This window comes from Amia ocellicauda, chromosome 18, assembly GCF_036373705.1.
Source record: "Amia ocellicauda isolate fAmiCal2 chromosome 18, fAmiCal2.hap1, whole genome shotgun sequence".
In the NCBI taxonomy this organism is placed as follows: Eukaryota; Metazoa; Chordata; class Actinopteri; order Amiiformes; family Amiidae; genus Amia; species Amia ocellicauda.
The window spans coordinates 16031181-16055986 of NC_089867.1; the positions used below are offsets into that span (position 1 = coordinate 16031181).

The window sequence follows — 24806 nt, forward strand, 5'->3', positions numbered from 1 at the left end:
GACACAACTGCACAGCAACACACAGACGACAACTTCAAAGGCTAGTTATGTTAATTAAGTTTATTTACATATTAGAAATAAAACAACAAAAAAGTTGAAGTGTTAGGATCGGCTGATTCTGTCTGACTGATTAAGAACAGAATACTAAATGTAAGCCCCTACTTCTTACCGGTTATGCTTCAACTCTACATAGACAGGATGGCGCGCGGGTCGGACCGCTGTAGTGTGGGCGGCGGGCAGCTCAGGCCGGGCTCTCTGTGCCACATCTCCCCTCACAGCGACGCCAGCCTGGCCGCCTGGGAAGAGTTAAAACTGCATCTCCAGTCTGCGGTTTAGAGTCACGGGGGTTTGTGTCCAGTCTGACAGCACAGCGCTCTTCCCCTCACACCCTCCGGTGCAGTGACTCTGGACTCGTGCTCTGTGGCTGCAGGGTGCTTCTCCATCGGCTCTATGCAGGGGGAGACATGCTTCTCTGTGTGACCCACACAGCCCCCTCGCAGAATCACTCGCACCAGGACAACACGAGGTCGCTGTGTGACTGGAGCAACGTTGCATGCTGGGATAGCTGCTACCCTCTGCACAGCACAGTGGACGCTACGGGGGACGGGGAGACGAGGTCAGCGATGCAGCTCTCATACCGCTTTGCTCAGGAGACCCAGACACAGTGCTGCGGTCCCTCTGACAGCTCTGCTGGGGGCGGGAGGGGATTGGCTGTAGATTCAGCAGCAGCACTGGGCAGTCAGCCAGGTTGGGGGTTACAGTGCTGAACTGGTCCCATGCTGAAGAAGAGGAAAGAAAGAAAGAAAAAGACAGATTGAAGATAGAGAGAGAGAGACAGAGAGAGAGAGATGCACGCAGGGCTCAGGTCTTGTTCAGTGTCCAGAGCGGGTCGAGGGAGCTCAGGGGGTCGTCCTCAGAGGGCACCCCCTGCAGGCCCTGGCCTTCGGGCGGCTGCAGGAAGCTGTGCTTGCTGATGCGGGGCTTCCCCCGGGCGCTGCTGTCCAGCGTGAAGGCCTCGGGGGTCAGGGACGCCAGCAGCTCCAGCGAGGAGGAGGAGGAGGAGCCGATCGGGGCATCAGAGGGTGGCGCGTCGCAGTGGTGATTGGAGGAGGGGTGCGGCCCCTCAGCACTGTCCTCCAGTGGGGGGGGGGAGTGCGTCTTCACAGGAGAGAAGGACAGAGGAGGGGAGAAGGAGGGCAGGGGGTCACTGGGCTGTGCTGAGAGAGGGGGCTCCGGCTGGGGCTGGGGCTGGGGAGGCAGGCCGCCAGACTCCACACCCCCCAGACAGGGGAAGCCTTGCTGGGCAGCAAAGGGCTCCAGGCCGGGGTCTAGGCCCGCCTCAGCGGAGCAGGGGGGGCGGATGCTGAGCTTGGCGATGGTGGCTTGAATAGAACTGATGGGCATGTCCCCCCCCAGAACGATGTCCTGGGACTCCTGCCGAGAGTAGGGCTGAAACGGGAGAGTGAGAGGCAGCGTGAGAGGAGAGGACAGGCCTGGGGCGCGTGCGTGCGTGTGCGTGTGTGTGGGAGCCGAGGCCCGGGTGGGGGCGGCCGTACCTTGAGGGCGGTGCTGCTGGCGCTCTTGCTGCAGGGCGCGGTGGGGACGCCGTGGCGCTGCAGGACCTGCTCGGCGTGCTTCAGGACAGCTTCGTAGCAGAACTTCAGGTGCAGCTAAAGGACACGGGGGGCGCTGTTATTTGCACATATGCTTGTGAGGATGTTTTTGTGTGTAGACCTGGCCTGTCGTGTGGTCCTGTACCAATAACCTTGCCTCTGTGTGTCAGAGCTTGGGTGCAGCACTCACCTTTTCTTGCAGCATGTTCTTCCTCTGCTGCCTCATCCTCCTCACCAGCAGCGGCAGGTCTGGGATGCCATTCCCTGCCTCCAGCTCCTGCAGCGCCGCATACAGCAGACAGAGGGCGCCAGTCCGGCCCACCCCCGAGCTGACAAAACACAAGACGGGCAATGAACCAGCCGCTCCTTCAGACCCCACGAACACCCCACCACACATTCATGTATCCTCATAGCCCTAACATACAGACGTGCATACAGATTAACACACAACAGATGGATATCCAGCCCCTCCCGTGTACCTGCAGTGGACCACGACGGGCGTGTGCAGGGGGCGCTGGTGCAGGTAGTGGCCATGGACCTCCTGGATGAAACGGATCAGATTGCTCTTACTGTCAGGGAGACCCCTGGAAGGAGAGAGAGAGAGTGACTCGCACAGCCCTCTTGCACACCGCAGCATTGTGCCACACTCGTGCTGAGCGCAGTGAGCACTCACAGCTCTGGCCAAGACGTGAATTGCAGGTGGATGACGGTGCGTTTGAGACTCTGGTCGCGGTACTGCAGCCCAATCATGCGCTCCACGTGGGTGGGGGTGGTCTTCTGAGTGGTGAGGGTCACGGTGAGCGGCCCCTGGGACAGCTGCTGGCCCCGCTCCGACGGGAAGTACCGCAGGACCTTTTGCTGAGGGAGCAGAGGAAGGAGCATCACTACAGAGGGCAAGCTGAACTGGACACGGCTACACCAGACATGGGGAAATGTTTTTTTCTCAGTTTATTACACACTACTTTGTACAGACATTCTTGCAAGGTGGAAATGGGCGCGGGCCAGACTGACCATGACCGTGTCTGGACTGACCTTCTCTATTTCGGCCTCAGACACCAGCATGACGATCAGCGAGACCTTCTGCTCATAGACCATGAGCCAGAAGTCGGCGGCGGTGCCGGTGAGCGGGGCCTGCGTGGCGATGAGGCAGGGGCAGTAGGGTGACAGATCCTCCACAAAGCTGGCGTTGATGTAGTCGTCCTTGCCAGACTGCAGCACGACGCGGTTGCGATCGTAGGGCATGATGTCCTGGTGCCGGTTTTTCATGCTGTAGCAGCGCGCGATGGCAATGGACAGCTGCCGCGCGTCCTTCTCCTGCAGCTCCTGCAGCTCCTTCCACAAGTTGTCCAGCTCCGAGGGCCCACCTCCCGCTGCCAGGGGCCTCTCCAGCGCCTGCACTATGCTTCGGAATCGTTCCAGGTCTGCGCACAGGTGGGACACGCGCTCTGGGGCTTGGTAGGGGTCGCCCTCGATCAGACGCACGCCCTCTGCCTTCCTCCTGCGCTGCCCCTCCTGCGGGTCGGCTTTGGTGGGCAGTAGCACGTTGGCGGCGGCCTTGGGGCCCCCGTGCTGGCTCTCAGGGCTGGACGACAACAGGTCGTCAGTGCTGGTGCTCTGCCGCTGGAACAGGGGCTCTGCAGAGCCGGGGGGTGGCAGGCTGCCCAAAGAAGAGGAAGAGGAGGATGGTGGAGGGAGGTGAGCCCCCACGGGGGTCAGGGAGGGGGAAGGCCTCTGAGGGATGAGGCCCAAGGATGAGGGACTAGGGGAAGGGGAGGGTGACGGGGCTGGCGAGGGGGGGATGACGCTGGGGGGCTGCGACACAGGAGCCCCCGAGGAGGGAGGCAGGATGTGCTGGGGGTGTGGGAGGTGGGCCCCCGGGTGCTGTAAGGAGACGGCAGGAAGACCAGCACCAGAAGCAGGAGGGTAGGACATGGAGGTGGGGGTGGAGGCGACTGGGGGCATGGCCTGAGGGACCAGGGGCTGAGGCTGCTGTTGTTGTGGGGGCACGTGAGGCGCCTGGTGGGGCAACATAGGAGCTCCCCCAGGGTAACACATTGCCCCCGAATGTGGGGGTAGAGCCTGCTGGGGCATGTGCATGGGAGGCTGGGACGCAGGAGGCAGGTGAGACTGGGAGGAAGGCGGCAGCTGAGGCTGTGTTGGGATGCAGTTAGGGAGCATGTGAGGCTTTGAGGGGAGGGTCGAGGAGGGTAGCTGGGGCTGACGAGGCACCGGGCCTTGGGGGAGGTGAGGCTGTGACAGATGGGAGGGGGGAGGTGGCAGGTGTGGCTGGGAGGGATGTGAAGTCATTAACTGGGGTTGAGAGGGCATGGAGGCTGGGGGTAGTTGGTGCTGGGAGACGGGGGGGAGATGAGGCTGGGAGGGGCGAGTGCCAGGCAGGAGGTGAGGCTGTGAAGGCTGGTACTGGGACTGCGGGGGCAGGCCTGGGTGCATGTGAGGCTGGGGTTGCCCGAAGTGCTGAGGCAGCGGCTGCCGGGGCAGGTAGTGTGGGTACTGCTGGTGGGGCTGCTGGCCTGGGTGTTGGGCCAGGGCAGGCTGGTAGGGCGGCTGCTGCTGCCCAAGGGCACGGGGAAACGGAGCGGGGGGCTGGGGGTACTGCTGCGGGGGCTGCTGCATCTGCATGTGCGGCTGTGGGTAAGAATTGAACTGCCCGACTAGGGGTGGCGGTCCATACCCAGCAGGGGGCATCTGTGGCCGGGATGGATGCATGGCATTGGCAGCTGGGAAGGGGTGCTGGCCAGGGGCGGGGGTGTAGCTGGGGATAGGGGTCTGCACGCTGTCTACTGTGGTGGTGGAGGGCCGCAGGGGCACAGGGCCGCCTGGGTGTCTGGGCATGGGGCCGCCGGGCTGGGAGTGCGGAGGCGGGCCATAGCCGGTGCCAGGGGGATGCTGGGGGGAGGGGCCCTGCATAGCTGCCGGGGTAAAGGGGGCCTGCCGGGGAAGGGCTGCGCTAGTAGGGGGGAAGGGCTGGGAGGGGTAGTGGGGCAGTCTGGTCAGGGCCTCGGGGGGGGGCAGCTGCCCAGGGAAGCGGGGCTGAGCATAAAGAGCAGTTGCTGGCCAGTGTAGAGGAGGGCCACCTGTGCTCCCTGGGAGGAAAGTCTCAGGGGCAGGGGGCCGGGGCCCCCCAGAGAAGGGCATTGGGGCGTCAGGGGGCAGGCTGCGGAGCTCCTCTGGCAGTTCCCCCCCCAGCCCCAGGATGGCTGCACTCAACTGAGCCAGCTCAGGGTCCTCGATACTCGCACCAGAGTCCATGTCGGAGGCCTTCTTCTGCAGCGGGGGCTTGGGGGCTGTGGGCCGGGGGGGCGCCTTCTTCTGCATCTCCCTAATGAGAGGAAAAGAGACGGCGATGAGAACAACTTTGAATTATCCAGGAAAGGTTATCCACTAGACTGTTCACTGTGCTGATGACTGGGCAGACAAAACTAAATAACAAAACTAATAACAGAATATAATCTCTCTCTCACAAAAAGATTAGGATTAGAATTTGATTCAATGAAACCTTGAATGAAATTGTGACATTCCCCAAATCAATGTAAATGAATGTTGTTCCTGGAACTCAAGTCTTTGTATGCAGTGCATTTTCATCTCACGAGTATCTTTTTTGACAGCAGGTTAATCCTAGCTTGCTACTGCTATAGCAGGCTGGCTCATTCACTAACTAGTCGTTATTCAGTCACTAGTTGTCTTTTGTATTCTGTGAAGAGGGCAGGGTGTCTGTCACTTAGATGTTTGCAAACTTGCACTGTACTGCTCTGTAGCCTCTTTTAGACAGACATCTGCCCCCTTGAGCAGATTTAGAGAAATTACGAGACCGACTAATTTCTCTCAATCATGACAACGTGACACATTTGACAGAAGTACTGAACGCAAAACAAATCTAGTATCGAACCGTTTTCTTTTTTTTTTTTTTTTTTTTTTTTTAAAGTATCGATAAAGGGTGGAGTTTGCGGAACAGCCGTGCAACACCAGTCATCACCTCTCCAGCAGCTGCTGCCGCTCCTCCTCCCTGGCCTGGCTCACGGTCTTGGCGCGCTCCAGCAGGCGGGAGGCCTTGGCCTCCAGGTCCTCATAGAACTCCTTCCCCTCCTGAGACTTCTTCATTAAGTCCTCATACGCCTCGTAGGAGGAGACCAGCGTCTGGACGGTGCTGTTCCACCTGAGTACAGCATCCGACACACAATGTCACACACAACGTCACAATGTCACACAGAGACAAAGAACCCACCCCCACAGCGCTCCCATCTCTCACTTGCTCTCTGTGTCAGCCAGGCTCTTGCGCACGGTGGCGTACTGCACGTTGGCCTCAGTCAGGGCCTTCAGGATATTCTCCTGGGCAGACAGGTTCTGGTCAATATACACCTTCACCTGCTCGTACTTCTTTAACTGCTCCTCGAATAACCGCTAAGAGAGAGAGAATCATACTTAGTGCAGTCCTCTCTGTTGGCAATACACTGCCATGGGAGCAGTTAGCGCAGTGAATGTACAGCGCACACTGCAGTGTGTCAGTGTACCTTCATGTCAGCGCGCTCTGTGGTGACCAGCACGCTGGTGATGTCATCCTGATGGATCAGGTCTCTCAGCTGCTTCTCCAGCGAGCTGCGCTGCTCCCGCATCTCTGACACCTTCCCCAGGATCCTCTTCATGGACTGCAGCACAGCCATGTCCTCTGCTCACACACACACACACGGGTCATTGTGAGACAGCACATCCAGATGGCACATCCCTGTAGTATTAACTAACAGCACAGACTGCACAACCCCCAGGCTACAGCCCTGCCACTTGCACGCAGCTCTTTGCACTTCTCACCCTCGCTGAGCTGGGGACGGGGCAGGGCGTCGTGCAGGCTGTCCAGCGGGCCGCTCAGCAGGCGCAGGCTGCCGATGTGCAGGTTCATGGCGCGGTGCAGCTCGGTGTTGGTGAAGCTGGCCTTCTCGTGCACCTCCTGGTACTTGTCCAGGTCGCGGCGCAGCTCTCCCAGGGCGGGGTGGGGCGCCGGCGCCGCCTGCTTCCCCAGGGCCTCCTCCAGCTGGCGCTCGCGGGCCTCCTCCTCATCCAGGACGTCCCGGATCTCTCGCAGAGAGGCCTCCACATCCGTGAACACGCCGGACAGCACTGAGAGAGAGTAAATGAGAGAGTGAATGGGTGAGAGTGAGAGAGAGAGAGAGGTAGTGTAAGAGTTTCACAGCAGAGGCTCACCTTGCATGGACTGGATGAGGCTCTTGACCGTGTTGGGCCGCACACTCAGGGCCGCACACTTCTCCATCAGCACCGGCGGGATGTGGCTGTATGTGTCCAGGTTGTCAACAGTGTCAGGGTCCAGGCGCAGGGAGTCCATGAACTGCCTGCAGATACACACATACAGTCACATATCCTGCACTCACACACATCTTTCTGTTTGGGCCTTGATATACACTCACCTAAAGGATTATTAGGAACACCATACTAATACTGTGTTTGACCCCCTTTCGCCTTCAGAACTGCCTTAATTCTACGTGGCATTGATTCAACAAGGTGCTGAAAGCATTCTTTAGAAATGTTGGCCCATATTGATAGGATAGCATCTTGCAGTTGATGGAGATTTGTGGGATGCACATCCAGGGCACGAAGCTCCCGTTCCACCACATCCCAAAGATGCTCCATTGGGTTGAGATCTGGTGACTGTGGGGGCCAGTTTAGTACAGTGAACTCATTGTCATGTTCAAGAAACCAATTTGAAATGATTCGACCTTTGTGACATGGTGCATTATCCTGCTGGAAGTAGCCATCAGAGGATGGGTACATGGTGGTCATAAAGGGATGGACATGGTCAGAAACAATGCTCAGGTAGGCCGTGGCATTTAAACGATGCCCAATTGGCACTAAGGGGCCTAAAGTGTGCCAAGAAAACATCCCCCACACCATTACACCACCACCACCAGCCTGCACAGTGGTAACAAGGCATGATGGATCCATGTTCTCATTCTGTTTACGCCAAATTCTGACTCTACCATCTGAATGTCTCAACAGAAATCGAGACTCATCAGACCAGGCAACATTTTTCCAGTCTTCAACGGTCCAATTTTGGTGAGCTTGTGCAAATTGTAGCCTCTTGTTCCTATTTGTAGTGGAGATGAGTGGTACCCGGTGGGGTCTTCTGCTGTTGTAGCCCATCCGCCTCAAGGTTGTACGTGTTGTGGCTTCACAAATGCTTTGCTGCATACCTCGGTTGTAACGAGTGCTTATTTCAGTCAAAGTTGCTCTTCTATCAGCTTGAATCAGTCGGCCCATTCTCCTCTGACCTCTAGCATCAACAAGGCATTTTCGCCCACAGGACTGCCGCATACTGGATGTTTTTCCCTTTTCACACCATTCTTTGTAAACCCTAGAAATGGTTGTGCGTGAAAATCCCAGTAACTGAGCAGATTGTGAAATACTCAGAGCGGCCCGTCTGGCACCAACAACCATGCCACGCTCAAAATTGCTTAAATCACCTTTCTTTCCCATTCAGACATTCAGTTTGGAGTTCAGGAGATTGTCTTGACCAGGACCACACCCCTAAATGCATTGAAGCAACTGCCATGTGATTGGTTGGTTAGATAATTGCATTAATGAGAAATTGAACAGGTGTTCCTAATAATCCTTTAGGTGAGTGTAGATTCAACTACACCGATTCAAAACATAATTTATGCATTTAACATTGTTCGTTTATTTGATCTTTTTCAACAGGAAAATATCCAACTACGACCACGTGAGAGATAGAGTGTGTGTGTGTCCGAGACCGGCAGTGGCACTCACTCCAGAGCCTCATTTTTGCTGTCGATCTTTGTCATTATGTCTCGCAGCAGCTTGGCCTTCTCCTCACTGCGAGGGATGGAGTGGGGGAAGAGGAAAGAAAAGATCGATTGGGTTAATCCGTTTGAAATTCTGAGCTCTAAGACAAGATGTCAGACTGCCCCCCTTCGCACCTGTAGAGAGAGGAGGCCTCGTGTGCTGCCATTGGCACCAGCTTGGAGAAGATGTCCGGGCCAGTGACGCTGGGATCGGTTGGGTTCACTGGCAGAGCTTTCACCAGTGGGGCGCCTGCAGAGATAGAAAGAGGAGGCACTGTGAGACAGACGGCTGCCGAGAGAGAGGGGGACACAGAGACAGGGGACTGCAGAATGACAGGGTTAAGACCGAGCTGGGGGGTACCTTTGACAGAGGGAAGCGTGTCCAGGGCAGGCACAGTCTCGTGGTAGATGAAGTCGTTATCTTTCTTGGCAGAGTTGAACCTGGAACAGAACAGAACCGAGACTTCAGATGGACAGACGCACTCGGGCCCTTGGCCAGGCGGACAGGGTACCACTGGTTGAAGGGAGCTGTGGGGGGGGGGACTCGTGCAATCTCAAATCGGGATCCTGTCTGCTCTTAATCTGAGGCAGATTTCATGGGGGACCCTTCCACCCATGAGGAGAGATGGTAGGACGGGGATACGCACAGAAACACACAATTACTTACTTTCCTCCAATGACGTCCATGGTGAACCTCAGGGCGTCCTGCACGCTGTCTGGCTGACCCTGTTCCAGACAGACGGAGAGAAGGAGGGATGGAGAGAGAGGAGATCATTAACAGCTTTCCATCCAAGACCATGTAGGACTAACTTCTCTGGTCTGAATTGTGAAATCTGTCTCTGTTAAGTCTGATGGCATGCAGATGTGTTGTGTGACCAGTGTTGTACTGAGGCCTGGTCTATCAAAAACTGTAGTGAGCAACACGGCCTCGTCCAGCTGTCTCTCTGCAGTGTTGGTGCTCGGCAGGGTGGCGGAGCAGCACGGTTACCTTGGCCAGTTTCACGGCTTCGGTCAGCTTGTCCAGGGCGCTCTGCAGGTACGCCAGCTGCACAGAGACAGAGACTTTAACACACTGTGTGACTGATGTGAACGTAACCTGAAATAGAAGTCTGCATAGTTACTGTAGTGAATACACACACTCAGTGCTGTAGAAACATGATTTTAAGGATTGAAATAAACACTCCCACCCCATCCACAAGCACAGAAAACAAGCACGACAGTGAGAGGAAGACCTACCCTCTCCCCGTGCTTCTGCTGCTCCTCTGCCTGTTTTCCCATGTGCAGCTGTAGAGAGAGTGAAGGAGAGTGAGCTATTTTAGGAAAATGTGAGTGTTTGCTGCTATACAGACACCGTCACAAAGAGAGGACCTTCACAAAGGGTTCTGCTGCAGTTAAGGTAAAACCACAGGAAGAATCAGAAAGAGATGGAGGTCAGAGTTCAAACTGGGGTGGAAAGATTAACCACACTGGGTCTCTGGGTTCTCTGAGCTGCCGCACCACAGAGCCAGGGAGAGCGGACTCACGTGTGCGATGGACGCAAAATAGTAGATCTTCATCTGCACTAGCTTCTTCCAGTCCTTCTGGATCTTGCCCAGCAGCGAGGCCGTGTCAGAGTTCTCCAGCGCGCGGCATGCCTCCTTGTAGTAGTCCACCACCTGTGGGTCACACACACTGCGTCAGAACCACATACTGGGTCGGAAGCCAGAGTAGACGGGTGGGATCGGGGAGAAGGCCTACCTGAGCGCTGATCCGAGCCACTAGGAAGCTCTTCCTGTTGTCCAGCATGGACTTCTCCAGCAGACACTCTTGAGCCTGGCCCTGAGGCAGAGCACAACACATGGGTCAATCTCAGCACCGAGCGTGAGGGAGAGGTACGGCACAGGACGCAGAACTTGAATCTTTTACAGCCGTGCGTTATAGGACATGCGTCCTTGAGTGAGCGCCTGATCCCCACAGGGACAAGCTGAAGGACCGCGATGGACGGGAGGGGACGGCGGGGCTCACCAGCATGAGGTTGATGTTGAGGTTGAGGATCTGGTGGCTCATATCCACGCTGAAGTTGTGGCTGAAGTGATCCCGCAGGTAGGAGAAGGCCCCTGCTGAGCACTGGAAATGGGTGCAGGAGACCTTCATTCCCTGGAGCGGGGGAAAGACGAAGAGAGAGAGAGGATGGGCATCAGAGAAAGGGAAAGGAAAAGAGCAGTGGAAAGAGATGGAAAATATAAAGAAGGACAGCCAACAGTAAAATAGACCGGCGCGCGCACACACACTCTAAAAGTACAGAGCTGGCCAGTGGCAGAGCACACAGACATGCCAGGTGGAGGTCAGAGAGACAACACAGAGATGTACAGGACAGTGACAAATTAAGCAGTCAGACAGCCTGAAGGGACACATTGTCAGAAGTGGGATGCAGCAGGCACAGCTCACCTCCTCCGACACCCTGTTGTCCATGGCTCCCAGCATGGAGTGCAGCGCCCCTGGGGAGAAGCAGTGTGAATACAGGTATGGCTGAACTTCACAGCATGCAATGCCACTAACCTGTAGGTTTCCCCTACAACATAGCACTACTTTTAAAGCACATTATTGCTGAAGTATCAATAAAAACAATTATTTCTCCATACAAACTACTTCAGCCACTGTAACTTAAACCAGCCTGCCGTTTCTCAGCCCTCAGAGAGAGAGAGAGAGACACTGCCCTCACCCAGATTGTAAAGGATGCAGGCCTGCTCATAGCTGATATCATCGTGAGTAACCGTCTTTCCAGAGAAGATCTCGGTCCTGGAAGAGACAAACTCACATCAAGCAACAGAGTGGGCCCAGAGCTGACCATACTCTGACAGAGAGGACAGCATGGGGATGACATCACTGTGACAAAGGGTAGTAGAGGGGATCAGAGTACAGCGGCTCGGGGTCTTCCTTACCAGGAGATGGGCACAGATGCCTCCTGCCCAGAGCCCAGAGGCACGCGGCTCTGCAGGTAGTGCAGCTGGCCGAAGTATTTCCGTAGGGTGCTGCAGCCCTCGAAATCCCGAGTCACATTCACCGCACTCTGCCAGGGACACGCAAAACACACGTTAGGCTCTGCACGCAACGCTGCTGGCTTACATGCCAGAGGCAGAGCTCCTTACACCTGAAACACCTGCACTGCAATGAGTCTTGATACAGTCTCTGTGAATCGGAGAGAAATGCCCCCCAGACCCTCCTGGCCCCGCCCACCACCTGCCTGTCTGAGCTGTTCCAGTTTCTTCAGTTGCTCATTGTAGTTATCCGGGTTCTCCCCATAGTTCTTCAGGATGAACTGGGAAAGAGGGCAGGAGACAGAACACTTAGTGAACAACATCCTTTCAGTGAGGATGCAGCCTTACTGCACCAAACAACCACAGATTTTAACACATAACCCCCCCCATTAAAGGACCAAAGATGTAAACTGAAATAACATTATTTTATAATAATTATAAATAAAATGCATCTGTAGGGGTAGTGAGTCCTAATACCTGGTGACTATTGATGATAGATAAAGCAGACAGTTTACTACTCACTGTCTAAAACAAACCCCGTTCGCAGCTGCTTTTGCTTTCTGCCACTGAGTTTAAAATCGAGACTCTGACAAAATCAAAACATCTGAAAACATTTGGTTACCAGCTGGGATCCCTAATAATACTGTACCACGAAGCTGTCTCAAGAAACAACATCTATTTAGCACAGTTCTAAGAGCAGCCATCTTTGTTCCACCTCTACCCATTGATCTGCCTTGGTGTGAGTCCTTATATTTATTACAGTCCACCACATCAGCTTACTGCTGACAGAAGGCACTCCTATAGATTACTGCTGCAGTCCTGCCTCTGCGTTTCCCAGATGGTTACTGATGCTGTGATAAGGGTCCTGCTCTTATCGAATGCACCCTAGTGAATTATACTACCCTGCAGGCTCATATCACCTACAAAGTGTTCGCTGGATACACAGGCACATACACACAGACTCTCTCACAACAAACAAACACACAGACAAAAATCAGACCCCAATGACACACAGATCTACAAACAAACACTCAGAAACTCGCTCACAAACATACTGTGTGCATTCCCAGACCCAGTCAGTTCTGTTCAATATAACCGCTGATTTTAAAAGCATTGTGTCGCAGTTCATAATGTTTCTATTCTTCCTCAGGGCTGCATAGTTACAGGAATAATGAACCCCAGCTCTTCTCCAGGCAGGCTGGGATTACCTGAGGGCGAGCCGGTCTGGCGCCCAGCCCCAGCCCACTGCAGCCTGTGTGTCTGATAGCGAGCGCTCTCCTAACGAGAGTCTGAATGGGCTAGATCGTACAATTCATTCAGCATCAGCATATTCAAAGGGACGGTAATGAGAATCAGTCAACAATACCAACAAGCTTAAAAAGTAAACAACCCACTCAGGCAGGGAGTCCTGCCGGCACAGCGAGGGATGCCTTTCTAATGGCCTCTTCAATGGTGCTTTTCTGTCCTCTTGAGGCAAACTGACGCTACAGTGTGCGGCCTGATTCTGCTCTCTCTTTCCCTCCCGGTCTCTCTCTTTTCAACACTACCCGACTCTTTCTCCCTGTCCTTCTAGCTCCATTTCCATCTCCATTTCTCTTCCATTGCAAAACAGAGATGCGGATTTCATAACATAGCAAAGTCCTTGGGATTTAAGGCTAATCCTGGCAGTGGACTGGACACTGGATGTTTTAGTAACACAGTCCATAAACACACTATGACAGGCCTGCGCTCTCACTGACACATTCAGAGAATGTAGTTTGCTATTCATCACACTTCTCAAATGAGAGCGGCTGTGTCAGTGAATCACACATGGCTCAATAAACAAGCTGGGGGGCTGAATACCAAGCAGTCGCTTCCCTTTGGGAAAGCGAGTGACTGTGCAGGCCTAATTAAGGAGATGGGCACTAACACAACAGAAAATTAAAGGAACACAGCAGCCATACTGAACAACACAGTGCCTGGCAGTCTCCTCAAGATGTACTGCAAAGAGGCAGTGCTGTGATCAGTTACACTCATCCAGGCACTCACTCACGCACAGCACACTGAGGCAGGGCATGTGACAGCGACATCACCCCAAATCACTACAGCTCTCCCTCATTGGAAGGCGATGACATCACTGCCTCAGGATCCTTATGCTCCAGGCAGCAATGGACCAAAGAGAGCTTGTCTGTTTGGGCTGTCCAGTAATTAAGAGTCACAGCACTGCCCACCAAAGCTTCGTCATCCCTTAAGTTTTCATACAGAGATGGTTCAATGAATGTGGATGACAACACCTCCCTGCCCACAGAACCACCAAACAACCCTAAACAGAGTGCTGAAGGGAGCAGGTGGCCTAACAGCCGATATACAGCTCCTGCCTGGGCTGGATCTTTTGACTGAGTGTGGGTGGAATCACTCCTCTGTGATTCGACTGCAGTTGGTACTATTACAATACACAGAGCCACCTCCATCCCAGAGGAAAGCAGCAGTGATTCGTAATGTTTTATTATACCGTCAGGTTTTATTCTGGGTTCTCAATCCATGCACATACATTGCCATTGCTCCTATGGGTTTCAGTTTGACAATTAACCATAGCCAGCTGTGGCCTGCTTTAGAGGAGGCACTCAATCACACACGGATTTAAACTAGAAAGTAAGAGTGGAGTGATTAGTGGGAGTAACCAGAGATACAGAAGCAGTGATGGTTTATATCAGTAAAGAGACTTTGACCAAGCAGGCCAGTTACTCAACGTAAATTTGTTTCCATTATTCAAATACAGGAACAAACATAGTTAAATCTGCTGTGCTAGAAAGCACTATCAAATCAGGGGCATGGAAGAGCACTCATAAAAGAGAGCTCTGCTTGGGAGGAGCAGGCAGCTCTCTGTGAAGTGAGGCTAATACAATTACAATAAGGAGACTTATAGCCGAGGGTGAGGAGTCAGCGCAGTCGATAGTACAGACAGGCAAATGAGATGCAGACACAGACTGAGTCCCTGTATTGTGAACACAATGAGTAAATACAATAGTTGGTGTAGTCTATAAATGACTGTGCCATGCTAACAAATATTACAAATGTTGACATGACAGTCCTGCTCTGGAGGTGCTGAGCCAGTGTCTTGCAGCACTGTATTTGACATCTGTTAAGACCTAGGAGATGCAGTACATCCGCAATCTGTTGCTGGGGAAACTGGTAATCAAATTACAGCTCCTGCTAGCCAGACAGGCTGTGTCTGTGTGAGTGTGGGGGCTGTCGCCTCTTCCTCTCACGAATGGCGAGAGCAGGCGGAATCACAACGGGTGCTGCCCTGTCTGAGAGAGCTCGGACTGTGCCAACAACGGAGGCTGCCAGTGTGACAGTCAAACGACGTAGACAGGGGTGAATGGCCTGGGATGCTTTGTCCATTCACACTGAAATCATGACAGAGCCCAGATATGCTGAGGCTGGGAGTACAGAGCAGACATCTGCAGTGCACTGAATCCAACTGAATCACTTCCTCATTCTCTCTCTCCAGAGATACGTGCAAAGTCATGGCAAACCCAGCACATTCCCCATGAGCTGAAACATCTGCATTGTTCTGCCCAGGTGCCAGTCCAGTGCCCGGGACAGGGTGTGAGCTGTGTAAGCTATACACAGTGCAGGCAAGAGACTGTGTGTTTAGACGCGTGTGAGTGACCTGACAAACCCAACGATGGTTCAGATGACCGCATCTCATTTGCCAGTATTGTATCTGCCTCTGTGCCACTGTAGACCCAGGCAGACCCTGAATGCAGTGCGATGTGACAGCCGGCTGGTTGTGACTGAAACACACGCAGCGCTGCTATACACTGCGGGGACTCCCACACACCGCATCCCCGGGATCCCCCAAATCATCAGCAGGCCAATATGGCGAGTGATGACAAGGACCGAGAGACAGGCTGATGAGCGCCGTGCTGACCGATAGAGATCAGTGCGGGCCCCGCTGCCTGCCACGACAGGTTGCCCTTTATCTCCCACAGCGCAGTACCGAGGCCGATACCTGTTATTTACTCTCTCCCAGACTCTCCAACACCCACAGCGCCTGACTGCCGTTCCCACCCCGACTCTTTCCCCGCCCCGCTCTCCGCTCTCACCTGCCTGACGGACGGGCTGAACTGGAAGTCCCCGGCTTCCTTCAGGTCCAGCCATATCATCGGCATACGGGGCACTGCCTCCATCGCGGCCGGGATCGGAGTCTTGCTGCCCGTGTGTTTTTACTCGTAGCGGTCGGTGCTGTGAGGAGTTATGGCTATTGTTTTCATTCGTGCGCCCTCTGCGCCTGTGTCGTCCACTTTCCACTCTAACAGGAAGTTAAGGCAACCAGAGGAAGTTGCGTCATCAGGGAGCTTCCTCGAGCGCAAGGCATTCTGGGGAATGTAGTCAACCGACACTACTGTGTTTCGTGTAGCTACAATTTGCTTGGGTGAATGATTTACCACAGTGTCCTGTAAAAAACGTATGATTACACAAACACACACATTACATCACAGAAGTGGGGGGGAGGTGTGGACACAACTCCGTTAAGCGAGTTTCAAACAGAATATATGCCATGTCATGTCTTTTCAGAGTCCAGGCAGTGGGACAACCTATCCATCCGGGTTCTCGCAGCTGACAGCCGAGTTTCAAGAAACATCTCGAACTGATTCGGGGATATTAACAGTAACCAATCAAGCAAAACGGTCTAATTTTTAGCCTCTCTGTGGTTCTTCAATATTAGACAACTTCTCTTCTACTGCAGTTCCCCCCTCAGCACTCCAGTCCACTGAGTCAGCCCATCTACACTGCACAACGCACCTTCATTACACCCAAACGAATGGTGGATGAATGGACACTGCAAGATGGATATTACACAGCATATTAGGTATATATATTGTAATTTATGGATTGTTTTTAATACAACTTTTGAAATGGAAATTATAGATTTCAAAAAGGTAATAACTAACACATTCACATATTTTTTTCATTTTAAATGACAGCATTATTCTGTTTTTATGTCATTATTTAACCCATGGAATGTGTCACATAATTATATTATGGATAACTGTATTTAAGTAAAAATAAATTATACAGTATATGTAAAACAAATAATAATTTGAATGATAAAGTCATGACAAATGACAAATCCAGATATAAAGCCAAATTAGAGATACTGTGCTGGACTGGCTATGGTAGATCCTCATCTGCAATGGTGAGAACATCCTTGTATTCTGGAATATTGAAGTGATTTTGATTATCTCCAGCAAGGAAATATTTTATTCTGGGCATCACAGTCCCTGACTTCTGCAGGGGACTGAAGAAGACTAAAGGAAGCCTCCTAGACTCAGCCATCCAGGCAGACTGCTCCCTCTACACTGCTGCTCTGATAGGTGCATGTCTGTCAGCATTAGCCGGGCTCAGCCAGCACAGACTAAGCTCCTCATGTGCTGCAACAGTCTGTGTGGTCCTGAACAGCTCACTCATGTCTGTATTAATCCACAGACAGTCCATGAACAGCCCACATAGCCTCTATGACTGCAGTCTGGACTTCTTACTGCTGCTCTGCTCCTCAGCATCAGGGGCCTGTCACAACACACAGTAGATAATGGGTCTATTAAAAATGTTACATTGTTACTTACGTGGTTATCTACCTAACAATCCATATGTTGTCACTCTCCACAGAGCTCTGCCTCACCTGTCTCCGCCGAGTCACCCTGAAGAACTGGTCCATGCAAGTCTGCTGGCTGCACCCCTCCTGGGCACTGGCCTGCCGTTCCTTCCTCCTCTCCTGCAAGGTCTTGCGAAACCTCTCCATCCGTCCTCGCACCCGTTCCTCCCTGCTGGCACACACAAGGTTAAGGCTGAAATATATATATTATGACCACACATATTCCGAGTAACACTCAGGGGGTAGCAGTGTGTTTGATATCCTTGGCTAGGGGATGGGGTACAGGCTGTCACAGGCTGTTCAGCTGGGGTTTGAGGAGAAAGGTGCCGTGCCTGACGTATTTCTCCCGGCACAGGAACTGCACAAGGCCCTCCTCGTCCGGCTCCTCCCAGCACAGCAATTGGTCAGGCTGGTCGCTTGCCAGGTTGCCAGGCAGATCAAGGAACAGCCTGCGTGCGTCCTGGTACTTCCAGCACAGAGGCACAGGGTGAGTCTGAGAGACAGAGAGAGACACAAGGCATCATACACTGCAGGGTGAGTCCCCCTTACACAACAAAACAAAGCAGCTTCCTTCTAAACATCTACTGGAGAGTTTCCCTACCTCTCTGTTGATGTTAAGGAGAACATTTTCAATAGTCTTGTGCTCCTGGATGAGGTCCAGTGCTTTGCGTGGCCCCAGCCCGTGGATCTTCTCACAGTAGTCACAGCCCAGCAAGATGCACAGGTCCACAAACTGGGGAGAGAGACGTTAAATGAGACGCTGACCCGATGACACTGCAGAGAGGACTGGGTAATACTCCCATAATGCATTGCAGACCCTGCTAAAGTTGTGTGAATACACTGGTACACATGTGGAGGAAACTCTGCAGAGACACTACCTCAGTACTCACCTGCTCCTGTGTCAGTCCCAAAATATCCAACAGCTTGGGCAGAGAGTACTCCACAATATCGCTGAGAGAGAGAGAGAGAGAGAGAGAGAGATTAATTTAGTAAAGTAAGTATAGCCTGTCAAGAATTAAAACAGTTGTAATAAACATTTTCACAGCATGGCTCCATCTGCAATTGGACACAGTGATATCATTATGATGTGCAGCCCGCTCTCCCTCCTATAGCAGATGTCAACAGACTACGAGAGCCCAATGATTTTATTCAGACAAGTCTGTCCCTCCTACACACACACTGCCCTCTGGCTGCTGTTCCACTTGGGGCCTGCAGGAGGCACTATGACAGAGAGGGTGACAAAGCTCTCCACTCACTTGGACTTCTTGGCGTTGAGCTGGCGAATCAGCAGTGAGCTCCCAAAAGCCAGGGTGTCCATGTCCTCCGAGGCCACAGCGTCCACACGACCACAGCGGACCAGCTGGGCACACATGGCCTCACCCTCACCTGCCGCCTGGGGAAGATTTCCTAATGTTAGAGCTCCTTAAATAATCATTATGATTATTATTATTGTTGTTATTATTATTTCTATTGATATTTTAAGATTGTATTGATCTTTTTGATTGACTAATTCTAGGTATTATTACAGTTCATTGCCCCTTAAAGTTAATTGTTTTCTCTACCCTCTTCCCTGTATTTGTAACCCATGCGGCCGGCCGGCTCACCTGGATGAAGGGCACGCCCAGCAGCTGCAGGAGCCGCTGGCAGTCCTGGGTCTGGGGGGACTCTGGGGGGACAGAGAGCAGCTCAGCAAAGAGGAAGCTCTCACACTGTGGGGCCAGTGGACTGTCCAGCTGTAAGTCTGTGTCTGTTTGCCTAGTTTGTGTGTCTCAGTGCCATGATGTCAGTGTTGATGTACCTGTGTCTGCATGCCTCTTTTGTCTGTTTGCATACATATACACATAATATAATAATGTAATAATGCCCCCTGTCCATGTGTGTGTGTGTCCGTGTGTCTGTCTCACCTGTGCTGGTCCTGTGACTCCAGCCCTGCATCGCAGCTCGTTTCTCCAGCTGTACAGATACACACACAGTGCTTGTCAGTTTCCCCGTACAGCCACACCAACTGTTTTCTCATTGCATTATGAGGGAGGGATACACAACCCTGAATGAGACTTGTAAACAACCTTTGCAATCCTAAAATGCTTAATTTAAATTATTAGCATGCCCAGCCCAGGTGTGGCAGCTCACTCACCACAGCGCTCTTCTGTGCGGGGGGAATTCCTTCAAACACAAACACTGGCTTGATGTCATTCTCCAGAAAGTGCAGCGTGCGGAAAAATAGGCCAGTGAGGGGGCTGTGAGACAGGATGACAGCTCTGTCACATCGACTGCTCTCCTCACGCACCTCTCACTCCACTCACCACTCCATCGCCCTCTCAGCCTTCCCCATCTCCTCAACCACTCATACCTCTACACACTCTTCCTCTCACAGACCTGTCTTCACAGGTAAGGAGCTCTCTGGGGGCTCGGTCTTTGGCACCATTAACCAAATGAGGTTTGCAGCAGACTGTTGGGTTATAAGAGCATATGAAACACGCCTCACCTCAGGAAAGTACCATTTCGGTTTTGGATCTTGGGCCCGGCAGTCCGGAACTGGCACAGCACGATGGAGGCATCCAGAGCAATGATCTTCCCTGGAGGGGGACACAGTGCCATCACAAACAAAAACAGCAACAACACACACATGCACTGCCATCACACACAGAACACACATACAGTGCCATCATTTGGTCTTACACCTGCACCTTCAATAAAATAAATCATGAAAATGTATAGAGCAGGGGTCAGTTTCAGATGCTTACAGTTGGCTCCAGAGTATTTTCAGACACTATTGTTATTTTAATTACAAACCATACGCAAAAGTCTAGTTCGCTTTTGTCCTGTAAAACAATGTGGATAGTCCACATTCAAATGTCATGTTTTCCCCACTATCTCATAATACGTCTTCTGCAGTTCAGGTGCATCCCTCGCACTGCCCTGGCCCTGGCCGAGCTGCAGACATGCGTGGTGGCGGGCGGTGCTGACCTGTGTAGTGGCTGATCTCCCGGTGGGCGATGGCGGCCGGCGCGTCGGTGCGGACCAGCTCGGCCAGTTTGCTGATTCCCATTGTGAAGCCCGAATGAAACCTTTAAAACACCTCTGAGAGATGAGCATCCAGGAAGAAAGCGAAACTGCTGCTTTCCTGTCATGTGGATCCGGTTACAGCTGGCGGACAATTTGAAACGAATAATAGTAACTTAGTGTCACACGATATACACCTTCGCATTTTATGTACGTATTCATTCTTATAGTATTTATGTCATTGCCTGCAGATGTAACTATATTGATGATTTCAACAGTATAAAAATGATCGAAGCGTAAACACTACAGAAAATGTGCATATTAATGTTAATACCACATTCATATAGTGAACATTAGAGTAACATAGTAACAACGCTGTTTTCAACGCGAGTTGACAGATAAACAACAATAACAACTCACAAACGCATTGGTAAAATTAGAGTAATGCATAACAACACAGTAATTGGTTAAGTGTTTTATTTTAAAATGTAAGCAAATGCATCTGGGGGAAACCGTGACCTCAGCCTACTAAAGACAGATGTCGTTTTTCTTGAGGTTAACAGGCGGTTGAGGTTAACCACCCCCTTCAATGCGAGCGACTATTGAATTGTTTCATTTTGTAGCGACAACAATTAACTTAATCACTGCACCCACAGTCTGCGCAAACCACACATAGACTCTAGAAAGCTGTGCTCGAGTAGCGCAGATCTGCGCAGATCTGCGGTGCTCCACCAATGGGATCGGAGGGATTCTGCAAATCTGCGCTACAAGAAACCGAGCGAGTGTAGATCTGTGGCGCAAGCGCACTGGGGTATAAAATAGTCCTGTTCCTCGAAACTTGCTTTGAATACAAACAATATATATTATTTCGGATTTTATAAATGATAGCCACGGAGAGGATGCAATGAATAAACAGTGGGGTTGTGTGTAGATGGCAGCCCTGGCGATGGCGGTGGTGTCGTGGGCGACATGGTGCCCATGCCCAGGCTGCCCCCGGATACAGATCCCAGGCGGGGGTAGGAGCTGCTGCAGACCCGGCTCCTCCCTCCGCCGCGGCTCGCTCACTGCCTTCAGCTGTGTTTAGCAAACGTGTCTCATCCATAAACCCGTGAATCATATAGGTAATATACTCCCTGATGTCAAGTATGTATTTTATATTTAATTATATTTGCAGTAGATGCAGAGAAACAACGGGCCTGCCTGGTGCGACCCTGGAGGTTTGGTGTCGGCAGAGACGCTGTGAGTGCGGATCGGTGCCGCCCAGTTTGTTCCCCAGCTGTGGGCCGATCTAACTGTCCTTCAGCACTGACACATCTGATCTGTTTGTCATGCTCTACACTTACCACCGTGGCACTGGTGTGGAAATGTGTCTCTGGTCTAATTGTCTGCTGTACTGGGATGCTCAATGCACTATTCAGCATCTTTGAACTTTGTGACAATGCTACATTTGATTGTAAAGTAAACTACCCTTGTCCTTCGTCTGTGGATGATAGCTATAATGCAAATCATATATATTTTCAGTTAGTAATATTTGTAGTTGTACCCTAAATTTGCAAGTTTTATTCAGTGATTCATTTATTTCGTTCAGATATTTGATTATTGTTAATCTAAACAAATTCATCAGGTACATCTCTAAAGAATTTGTTTAAAACGGATTCAGCTGAGAGAAAAGTGATCAAAGTCAGGGGGATGAGTGAACTTTCAACTGCCTCTCCATGGACCTCAGTGATCAGTGCGTTGGGATGGGAGACAGTGGATTGTGTACGTTGTGACTCTTTGCTGTGTTACAGCTCAGGTACAGGTCTCTGATGGCTGACAGTCCTGCGCAGTGCATCTCCACCCTGTCGAAAGTGGCTCTGTTTCTCTCCGGCCTGCGCTCGGCTCGTCGGCTGTTCAAGGTGAAGACTGGGAGCTTTTGTTCTTATGTCATGCACATTGTAATCTAATGACTCCCGTCTTCCAGCTCTGAAAGTGTGCACCCTCTTGAGCTCTCATTTTCTCTCTGCCGTCCCTTGCAGGATCACAGAGCACCTGCAGTGGGGCTGTTCCTGTTGGCCTGCAGTGCTGCTGTGGGGGTGCTGCCCGGCCCATTGCTGGCAGGGCTTCAGCGCGACGTGGAGTGGGCCGGCTATGTTGTGGGCCCGGCGCTGGTCTCATTCGGTTACCTGTGGCTGAGCGAGGACCGTGGCACAGCCTACATGCTGCTGGGGGGCCTAGCCCTGCTGGCTGCACTCCGTGACCGGCTGTCGGAGGAGACCGTGGCCGTGCTGTCGCGCTGTGTGGCTCTGTCCTCGCTGGCCAGCTCCCTGACGGTCTGCCTCTTCACCGCCAGCTTTGCCGGTGCCCTGGGCAGCCTGGCTCTCAGTCTGCCTGCCCTGCTGGGCCCTGAGGTCAGAGATCTGGGTGTTATACCCTTGTTCACAGTGAAGACCTCGGAGGCCATTCTGAGCTGCCTGATGTCACTGGGCAGCCTGGCCACAGAACGAGCACTGAGATGGTACCAGCTGGAGCTGAAGGGGGGATGCTGAGGTATGCCATTATTGTACAGCTGGGGGAGGCCTGTCAGATTTACTCCCCTCTTTAAATAAGTATGAAGACCCTGTATGTGTGAACCCATTCTCTGGCATGACTTTCATTTAGTACTGGCATGCGCATGCCTCCCTAGGCCGTACTGTTGGTATTTCGCCTAAATAAAAGCTGTGATGGACTGCTGGAGGGGAAGCCCAGAAACACCAGTGGAGAGCACTACTGAGCCAGACTCTTTGACCCGGCCACTTGACTTTAATACATAAAAATTTACCATTCATTAATTGTAGAGACATTACATTCCTTTTCTTTTTTTAAAAGGTCAAGTCGTAATGTGTAAGTAATGAACAATGACTGTAGTGTGGCCCACTAACGGTTTTGTTCTCTAAGTAGATTAATGAGGCTTGTGTTCTTGCACACTTACAATCACTAACACGTTTTCTTTCTACTTGATGAATTTCAGACTAAGCACCAAAGTGATCATTAACATTTGTCTGCACAAGTGATTCATGCATAGTTTCCTTTTGTTGGTAGGATTTCAGGAATGCTTGCACCTCCACAGATATTTTGTTGCTGAAGACCTAAGCAGAATGTATAAACCCATGTTTGCTTTCCAAGGCAGCGTACTATGATGCAGTCAGCTGACCTCAGCAGTCCTGGACTCTGCAGAACTGAGCTTCCACTGCTCCCAGCACAGATATACTCATACTGGTGAGAGTGTGACTACTGTAGACTCCTCCAGCTGGTGTCCCAGTCCTCCTTTAGCACTATAGTCTGATACAACTCTACCTAAAGTGTTTAATAAAGCAGCCGGTCATGTCTCTGGCACTGAGGGATGTGCCTTTAGAAAGAGAGAACAGCACAGAGAGATGTCTTTAGAGTCCATAAACCAGACTGACTGAAACACCCAGTGAGGGGACTGGGAATTCACTAATGCAATACCTACAGTAATATAAAGACTTGAATTAGTGCAACTGCTGTGTAAGAGTTTGAACTTTAATCTTGTAAAAACATTGAATTAACTCTGGTTTAAATTGAACAAGCGCTATACTGTGGGCTGCGATGAATACAATTTGTGTCTTGTGATTCATATTTTGTAATCTATGTAACCAAACTCAAGGCTGCCAACACTGATCAGTGTGCATAAGTGGCGATCTTTATTTATATTCATTATATTTTCCTAATCCCTGTATTTTATGGGTTGTAACGAGGGGGAGGAGAAATAAATACATAAATATTTCTGAATGCTTTATATTAACAATTGCTGAAAATTAGTTGTGTACAAGTAAGGTAGCTCTGCTGTTAAACAAACGTTTTTAGAAAGCTTTGGGTGTCAATGTGTAGCATGGAAGAATGGAGACACTCTGCGTGAGTCCAAAGAAAGTCAGCAAGAAAGTATGTATGAGATAAGAACAGCAGAAATAAGTTTCAACACTAAAGAGGAAAATGTATTATTGTTTATTCAATTAGATTAGAGACTATTTTCTGTACTCTCCTTAATCAAGGGGCACGGAGTGTTTCCATTGATGAGATACAGTATATAGGGAGTATTTTCCTTTCATGAAGGTTGACTTTCAAGGATAGCTAAGGTCTGAAAACAAAGATACTGCTAAAACCGGGGGAATAGGAACCAGTCAGACTGGGACTGAATCCATCTGAGGGTGTCAAAACTACAGGTGTTTACAGCATGATTACGTCACTAACAATGTCAACTGCACCGAGACTGTATAAGTATCTTGTTTGAACAAAGCATCTTTGAGTTTTGCCTGGCAGCTATTGAGTTAGGGTGAGACTCCCTTTGTGCCCATCGAATAAAGAGGATTTCTTGTCTAGAAGATGCGTCTCCTGAATTGATTGACTGAAATCTGACAATATCCAAAACAGGACAATCAGTGGAAAGGCTAAATTACTGTCTTCACCTTACTTATACTCTGTAGTACATTTATTTGGATTATTCTCACTCTCTGTAGCATTGCCTGACACAAATATATTCAGCCAATTTCTCAGGCCCAGATTTTCACCAGTCTATAACAACTCAACCCCGAATAGCATTGGATAGTCCTAGTCTGGTGCTAATCTGAGTCAGCTAATGAATCATTAACTGAGGAGAAAGGAAAGAATAATCCTACAAATTACTAAAATATACATATATATATATATATATATTTATATTAAACAA

The 24806-nt window shown here is 51.3% G+C and overlaps 3 protein-coding genes across 5 annotated transcripts; 1 reads left to right on the top strand and 2 right to left on the bottom strand.

Moving 5' to 3' along the window:
• Positions 1-45: 45 nt before the first annotated feature.
• On the bottom strand, positions 46-15782 carry ptpn23a (protein tyrosine phosphatase, non-receptor type 23, a). Of its 2 annotated transcripts, none has more exons than XM_066690654.1 (25): positions 15549-15782; positions 11664-11738; positions 11362-11489; positions 11142-11218; positions 10868-10917; positions 10445-10576; positions 10178-10258; positions 9964-10095; positions 9677-9724; positions 9429-9485; positions 9108-9166; positions 8802-8881; positions 8576-8690; positions 8406-8471; positions 6828-6973; positions 6438-6743; positions 6143-6297; positions 5881-6032; positions 5608-5787; positions 2646-4953; positions 2287-2471; positions 2093-2197; positions 1804-1942; positions 1557-1670; positions 46-1449 (listed from the first exon to the last, which is right to left on the bottom strand). In XM_066690654.1, the coding sequence occupies exons 1-25, from the start codon at positions 15630-15632 to the stop codon at positions 862-864; spliced, it is 5562 nt and encodes a 1853-aa protein (XP_066546751.1). In that variant the 5' UTR covers positions 15633-15782; the 3' UTR covers positions 46-861. The 2 variants fall into 2 exon arrangements, with proteins under 2 accessions (XP_066546751.1, XP_066546750.1); XM_066690653.1 differs by having other exon boundaries at positions 9429-9536.
• A 268-nt stretch (positions 15783-16050) lies between these two features.
• On the bottom strand, positions 16051-20197 carry LOC136713805 (probable flap endonuclease 1 homolog). The gene is made up of 11 exons (XM_066691021.1): positions 20066-20197; positions 19584-19674; positions 19233-19335; positions 19003-19051; positions 18703-18764; positions 18355-18491; positions 17989-18049; positions 17700-17831; positions 17431-17591; positions 17126-17267; positions 16051-17013 (listed from the first exon to the last, which is right to left on the bottom strand). Exons 1-11 carry the CDS (start codon positions 20145-20147, stop codon positions 16960-16962), a joined length of 1074 nt encoding a protein of 357 aa, XP_066547118.1. The 5' UTR covers positions 20148-20197; the 3' UTR covers positions 16051-16959.
• Positions 20179-24739, top strand: LOC136713806 (transmembrane protein 276-like). 2 transcript variants are annotated; one of them, XM_066691022.1, is made up of 3 exons: positions 20179-20311; positions 21892-21999; positions 22120-24739. In XM_066691022.1, exons 2-3 carry the CDS (start codon positions 21910-21912, stop codon positions 22627-22629), a joined length of 600 nt encoding a protein of 199 aa, XP_066547119.1. In that variant the 5' UTR covers positions 20179-20311; positions 21892-21909; the 3' UTR covers positions 22630-24739. The 2 variants fall into 2 exon arrangements, with proteins under 2 accessions (XP_066547119.1, XP_066547120.1); XM_066691023.1 differs by lacking the exon at positions 20179-20311 and adding an exon at positions 20956-21222.
• Positions 24740-24806: the final 67 nt, after the last annotated feature.